This window comes from Drosophila subpulchrella, unplaced genomic scaffold (assembly GCF_014743375.2).
Source record: "Drosophila subpulchrella strain 33 F10 #4 breed RU33 unplaced genomic scaffold, RU_Dsub_v1.1 Primary Assembly Seq422, whole genome shotgun sequence".
NCBI lineage: Eukaryota > Metazoa > Arthropoda > Insecta > Diptera > Drosophilidae > Drosophila > Drosophila subpulchrella.
This window is the reverse complement of record NW_023665638.1, coordinates 522556-529779: the sequence shown is the minus strand read 5'-3', so window position 1 is coordinate 529779 and position 7224 is coordinate 522556. Positions and strand designations below refer to the sequence as shown.

General features: G+C 43.2%; 1 protein-coding gene across 2 annotated transcripts; it reads right to left on the bottom strand.

Annotated features, from left to right (window-relative positions):
- Positions 1-3801: 3801 nt before the first annotated feature.
- On the bottom strand, positions 3802-6807 carry LOC119562333. Of its 2 annotated transcripts, XR_005221800.1 has the most exons (5): positions 6557-6807; positions 6276-6502; positions 6153-6214; positions 4526-6093; positions 3802-4117 (listed from the first exon to the last, which is right to left on the bottom strand). XR_005221800.1 is itself a non-coding variant. In XM_037875496.1 (3 exons), the coding sequence occupies exons 1-3, from the start codon at positions 6695-6697 to the stop codon at positions 6169-6171; spliced, it is 414 nt and encodes a 137-aa protein (XP_037731424.1). In that variant the 5' UTR covers positions 6698-6807; the 3' UTR covers positions 5632-6168. The 2 variants fall into 2 exon arrangements, 1 of the variants encoding a protein (XP_037731424.1); XM_037875496.1 differs by lacking the exon at positions 3802-4117 and having other exon boundaries at positions 5632-6214.
- Positions 6808-7224: the final 417 nt, after the last annotated feature.

The following is a 7224-nucleotide window of genomic DNA, read 5'->3' as shown; positions in this document are numbered from 1 at the left end:
ACTACTAAATATAGCCGCAAAAATGTATATCTGCTGTGATGGTCTGATAATATGAAGCACCAATCAAAAGGTATCGCTTAAACTAAGAAGATTGCATACCAAGACTTTAGAAATCATAATTGGTTTGGGAGAAAGTGCGGTGAAAGTGTAAAAGATCAAATTTAGAAAATTGGAGTTTGGTCCGGTGGGGATATATGCTCTCAGCTATTAGCCTAGTTCTATCCTTACTGAGAATACACATCGAATGACACCTCACCTCATATGTTAAGATCCTATGCTCCGGAAAAACCAGAATTTGGGGGACTTTCCAAAATGAAAATGTTTGTCCCTTTGTTTGTGGGTTTGTATGAATCCCTTTTTGGTTTTAGGGTCTTGGGGACTATATACGTGTACTGAGCTCGAAATATAAAACTTTTGTTCAACGACTTTTGGAAACACCCGCTAGTTTGGCGAAAAATCCAAAAAAAATAGCTAAGTCTTAAAGGCGTTTGGAAGATACTGAGTGATATAAAGTTCAATCCGTTTCATTTCAGTATGAAAAACATTTCATGCTTATCTTCAATGCCCAAAACTGTGCAACATTAATTTGATAAGAAAAATGTATTATTAGATACTTTTTAAACAAAAGAAAAACATCTAGAAGTATTTCATTAAATATACAGGACAATTAATCTTTTTAATAAATAAATTATTAAAACTAAAAAATTATATGAGTATGAGTATTACACCAAAAGTAAATAGAACTCTTATTTTATAATTGATGTTTAAACAAAAACTTCTGATATAAAACAAAAACACTTCACCTTCAACATACAAAAGTGTATATCAATACAAGTGGTTTTTGTTTGATATGTATTGACGAGACAAATACATTTCATTTTGTTTCTAGCATGAAAATTGTGAGCTCCACAGTGCCCACAGCGGCTTGTGGTCGTGGCATGTTAGCGTAACAATCTTGCGCTTCGTACAAAGCAACGGAATCTAAATCTGAAACCCGAATTCTCCATCTTTGATAGTTTTCGAGATAACAGCGTTCATACGTTAAAGTGGGCATAGCAAACTTTTTTTGGGTCAATCAATAGGTTGTAACGAACTGATTTTCTATGTTTGCTGATTTGTACGTTCGTCCCACCAAATTTATGGTAAACGTGTCCGCCCGGTTAACAGTAATAACAATTTTGAATTCGGTTATTAGGCATTTATTTTCGGCTCTGGGTTACAAAGTTTATCTGTCTTGTGACGGTGTTTCTCGCGCTGATACTTCTTGTCGTCTTCCGCTCTGAGTGTCCTCCGCTGCTCCAGGTACTTCTGCTGTCACTTACGAGAGATGACGAAGAGTTGGGCTTTCGGGCTTAAGGAAGCGTCCTGCAATAAGGTGAACAGGTGCCGAGCTCTGAAGACAACCGCCTTGCCAGCCACAGCCTCCTGTCTCTTGCTCCTTCCCGGCCGGTCCTGTCAAACGCTTACTCAGTTCCCTTTGACGCTCCGGGCAACCGTCCGGTTAACGCCAGCAGTCCCTGAAGCAAACGCCCATTGAAAGACGAACGTTCCACCCTAGCCTTCCCTCAAGGCTGTTGCAGTCGTACCTTAGGCGTGTGAGTTCTGGGTGTCCAACTCGCCAAGCTTGCGTGCGGCGGCGCTTCTGACGACGTCCTGCGCTGCTTGGCGTTGCCCCTGCGCTGAGATGTCTTGCGTAACTGGGACCCGGCTCAGGGGCCTCCGGTGGTACGCCGGGTCTCAATCTTGGGCTCAAGGTAGCCAATGGATCTGCTTTCCAAACACCCGTCGGGAGCTACACTCGGCTCCACGTCAGGGCCGGTGATATATGCTTCCGATACGGGACTCAAAGTATCCAATTGCTGTGCTTTCCAGACAACCGTCGGGTGCCAGTTAACCCCACGTTAGTTAAACCCGCGTCAGGATCGACAGGATGCGTCGATGCTACTTCCCGCGCAACTATTCGGGTAACCGTCCGACTTAGCTAGAGAAGTCCTGGTAGCAGTCGACCGAGTCTGCACTCAACTTAGCCGTGTACTTGCCTCCGAGTTCCTCAGCTACCTGTGTCTCAATTCGGGGACTTGTCCCGAACGTCTCGACGTAGCGATCTTGCTCCTGGCTGCTTGACGTTGTTCGCTCGCGTTCTATCTCTAGATGACTGATCCAACTTCCAGCACTGGACCTGCTTATATAGGGCTCCGGGTACCGTTAGTCCTCGGCTCCTCCTTTTCGATTTCTGCGCACGGCACCACGCCCTTCGCTCACGGCACGACGGCGTGAGCGGAGCTCCTTCTCTCCAAACTCTCTTTCCTCGTACTCTCCAAGCTCTCTTCCTTCGTACTCTCTAAACTTTGTCCAACTTTATTCTCCAAACTGCGTCTTCAGCAATTGGAAGGCCTCCGTACAGAAAATATTCGCTTCTATTTGTGCTAAGTTATTTAACTCCTCACAAGGTACTGATGAGAGCATTACATTTCAGTTAAAATGTTGTTTCTAGTATGAAAACTTGGCGTTAAGGTGGGCTTGGCACCCTGCTGAAACAAACTTGCGCTGCGCAAGAAGCTCACGAATCTTCATGACATATCCCAAATTTCTAGTTAAATAATTTCCGACAGACAGACAGAAGGACAGACGGACATGGCTAGATCAAGAATAAATAGTTTATAGGGTTGAAAACGCATCCTTCCACCTGTTACATACTTTCTGACGAATCTAGTATACCCTTTTACTCTACGAGTAACGGGAATAAGCACTTTTGAACGAGGTAAAAAGTCGTGACAATCGCACCTTCAACATACAAAACTACTTATATTAAATTTTGTGACGAAAAATACATTTGACTAAATAAATACACATCCTTAAAAAATGCATGTGTCGTCAAAAAGCTCGATTACTTTGCTAAAGCGTGCCGAATAAGCAATTTAAAAAAGATTACTTATTTAGTCCAATGTTTAATAATTTTTCTTCACGACCCTTTACCTCTATAAGAGGTGTTTTTGTTTGAAAAAATATGAAGCTTACAAAGTTCATCCGGAATACATGTAGCGTGGTCGTACTCTCAAACTGAAGCAATTAAAACAAGGAAGAACGCTATAGTCGAGTACCTCGACTATCAGATACCCGTTACTTAGCTAAAGGGACCAAGGGGAGATGGAGATATGCAAGCAGCAAAGCTAGATTGTAATGCGCCACCTACCCGCTATGTCTATATATGGTTATGTGGGCGGCATACAGATTTAAGCGTCATGGGCGTCAGAGTGGGCGTGGCAAACTAACCAATCGATAGGTATTGACGAGACTAATACATAACAGTTTAAATTTTTTATCTAGCATAAAAATTGTGGGTGCCACAGGATTGGGCGGTTTGTGGGCGTTAGAGTGGGCGTGACATATTCGCGTAATAAATTTGCGCTGCGCTCAAGGCTACGGAATCTAAATCTGAAATCTCAATTCTCTATCTTTGATAGTTTCCGAGATATTTGCGTTCATATTTACAATTTTTTACACTTGGGCGGTTTGTGGACGTTAAAGTGGGCTCGGCACCCTGCTAAAGCAAACTTGTGCTGCGCAAGAAGCTCAGGAATCTGCATGCCAAATCTTAATAGCCTAGCTCTTATAGTTTCCGAGATCTCAGCGTTTATCCGGACGGACAGACAGACGACAGACGGACATGGCTAGATCGACTCGGCTAGTGATCCTGATCAAGAATATATATACTTTATGGGGTTGGAAACACTTCCTTATGCCTGTTACATACTTTCCGACGAATCTAGTATACCCTTTTGCTCTACGAGTAACGGGTATAATAAGTGGAATGTTCAACGAATGTTTTTAATTATGTAAGTTATTAGTTTAAAGCTTCCTTCCAGCTCCGAATCCCAATAGGCATATTAGACCTTGAAGAAGTGAGAGCCGGATTGGGAACGGTGTTGTCCCGCTGATGCTGCACGAATTTGGGCAGCATCCTGGCAATGGCTGGTAATGGCTCCTCCAGCTGTCTCTTCTCTAAAGCATCATCAGCGCGTTCTCCAGCTCCGCATAAGCTGCCAAGTAGCTGGTGGTAATGGAGTTTAGCGATTTCCCAATGGAGAGCTCGTCGGAGATCGTATTACTGCTGGTTCTGCTAAAAAAATGTATATTAGTAGAAGGTAACCAAATTATTTTGGCCAGAACAAGGAGTTCATGTAGGGAGCGAAGTCCCACATGGCATGCCCCTCTCTACAGAGCCTATTTGCCACTCAGTCACTCCTATGGTTTGCACGCTGTTTTTGTCGGTGTGAATACTAGGCTATAACGTGGTATCTCTTATCACTTCAAAAGAAAGTTAACCGAAATGCACATTTGACGCATACTGACTTGGGAGTCCTCGGTTTATCAATTTTTTTGCATATAAATCCAAATACTGCTTATGGGGTTATTTCACTGCATTGTTCAGCTCATCAATTAGAGCAATTTTTTCTCAGACTTTACGACTTTAAGTAAGTGCGAGCAAGACTGACATACGTCAGCTCAAATGAGCAATTAATACCTTATTCACATAAAGGGGTTTTCGCTTCAGCGACCATAAGAAATAAACGTGCTAGAAAGAGACGGGAAAAGGTCGCTACAACACGCTTCAGAGGAAAATGGGACCGCAAACGCAAATCGGTTTAGTATTCCAATGTTTTTATTCAGTGCTTTTTACGAGGTAAGGTGATTTTTGTACTTGGCATTTCGGGATTTTTTCAGAAGAAAATGCATTTGAACGTTATAAGGAAATTTATATTGGTGTAGGCCCATAGAGCCTTCCAATGGCTAGGAACCCAGTAATTGATCTCATCTTGAAAAGAATTAACCTTCTGCTGAACGCACTTAATCACTATCCATGATGAAAAAAGTCATTCATCTTGGTTAGTACAAAAAGGATCCAAAAAATAGTACGCTTCGTTTGGTGGCCGAACTGGTCCATATATTATTTTTTTTTTTTTTTTTGGAAAATATGAGTACATTTGTCCATATCAACTTCAGCAATGGAAACGAACAGCTGTTTTTAACGCGATTCATCGATACCATTTGTTCCAAGTCGATTACTTTAAAAACATCGTATTCAGTAATCAGTATTATGTTGTTCTGCTGAACGCTAGTTGTGGAATGTGTTCAAATTTATGACCGTGAACGAAAGTGGAATGGTGGAATTTGGAACGTGTGGGCTCTTTTAATTTTTAAATTTTCTCGCTATTTGGAGACCAAAAATCTAGAGTGCTTAATTGTTTAGAAAGAAAAGATCTATCGATCTAGGTAGGTTTGGTTCACATCCGAGGCCAATTAATGTTTCAAAAATTGTTGCAATTGGAGTCGAATGGGTGGGACTTTATCGATAGGTTAGGTCGAAAGGGCGATAGTTGCAGCAGCAGGATAAGTCTTGCGGGCGATCTGGCCATTTGAAGATTAATCCCGGTTCGCTCTGGGATTACTTTAAATGGACCCATGTATCCAATGACCCAATTTTGAGAGAGGCCATGTAATATGGCGCGGGGTATGAACGATGATCAGCAGATATCGAGATAATCGCGGTCATACTGTCCAACCAGGCAGATGCAGCTAGAAGTGATACTATAAATTTTGTTTGTGCTTAAAATTAAATAGTGAGTGATGTTAAAGTTATATAGTAGTTCGGTATTTAATATTAATCATTTATAAAGGCAGCCGGGGTCCCAACACAAAGGGCCCCGGAATATTTATTTGGGAGTTCACTGATGTCTGCGCGACTTCGCCATACCCAACAGCACGACTTGGCTGCCCAGCAACCGGTGTCCGTTCGACTCGTACCAACGACCAGCCAGAAAAGCCTTTCGCAGTCGACGCCGACGACATCAAACATTTCCCGGTGAGTCCGATCCGGTGTACTGCGTCCACCTCATCTCGGGGACTTCCAGCCGTCGCATCGCGGCGTTGAGAAGTACCGCCATTTTGTCGGGTGCCCGAACCTCCGACTGCCCTTGCACAACTCACCGGAGAGCGCAAGTATTCTTTCTTGGAGACCTGTATCGCTGCTGGCCTCCGGTGAGAAGTCTTCCGCCCGGGCTATCATCGCCTCGAGGTCCGGCCCAATAGTGGCTGAAATTTAGGAAAATTAAATACACGTGTACCTTGATTATATATATATTGATATTTACTTCCCTGTTTGTGAATTTATCCGGAGTTAGACCCGAGAGCCTTATTTGTCCTCGTTGTTTGCCTAAAATTAAAAAGGTCGCGAGCATTAGTTAGATGGTATAGCTTACAGTGCAGTTACGTACCTTTTTGGCCTGTCCCTTCTTTTCCCCTGGAGCTCCTCAGGATTAGGTGACCATACACACGCGCATCGCGTATGTTCCTTTGAGGGCCGTGTTTCCATGCGAGCTCTACCAATACATGACTGGTAGAGCATAGTTTCCGCGGCGCCTGTACCCTTTTCCTGCAAAACAAATCCTCTGCTTTGACCGCGTAAATATTTGAGACGGCGGCCAGGTTTCGGTCTTAAAGGCTGAGGAAGGATAGATCTGTTAAGAGGAGCATGTATACAAACGATTGTACTTACGATATTTATTAAACCTTTGTAATACCCACAATGTGTGAGTAAACTTTCCCAATGGGGGAGATGGAACCGTCGTAGTTGCGAGGAGGGGGCTCCTGCCGACAGAGAATGGGTGGTGCCCTGCAGCACTTCGAGGGCATCCATGGTTGGGTGGGAGCGCTTGGCTAGGTCATCGATAGCCACCAAAAGTAATCCATTTTTCCGTCAATATTTGCAGATTTTTCCTTTGTTTACTTTTTTGTCATTAGTGATGACCGATAGTTTAGTAATGTGAGACCGTGAAGTTATCGATACTTATGTTGCGAGCTGTGGCATTAGGGGTACTCTGCCTTGAGAAAAGACTGAGCTAGCGGCACTGCCACCGAAAAAAGCAGTTCGTAACAAAATGCATTTGAAAAATTGTGCCCCCACAATTTTGTTAACTGCTCCCCGTCACAGAGGGTGTGCCAATATGCAGGATAAACCAAGCTGTAAAGGGTTTACTCAAGCTCCTTGTCTGAAAGTTTCATCAAAATCAAACCCACAGTTTTCGAGAAAATCGCCTAACAGTGAAGCAACCTCTGATTTTTCCCATATAAAAAAGGGGGGCGAAAATGAAATTACCTACGGCTCCACTCCTAGAGGTTGTGCCAACATATTGTATATGGGTAGATAGGGGATAATCTAAGGAG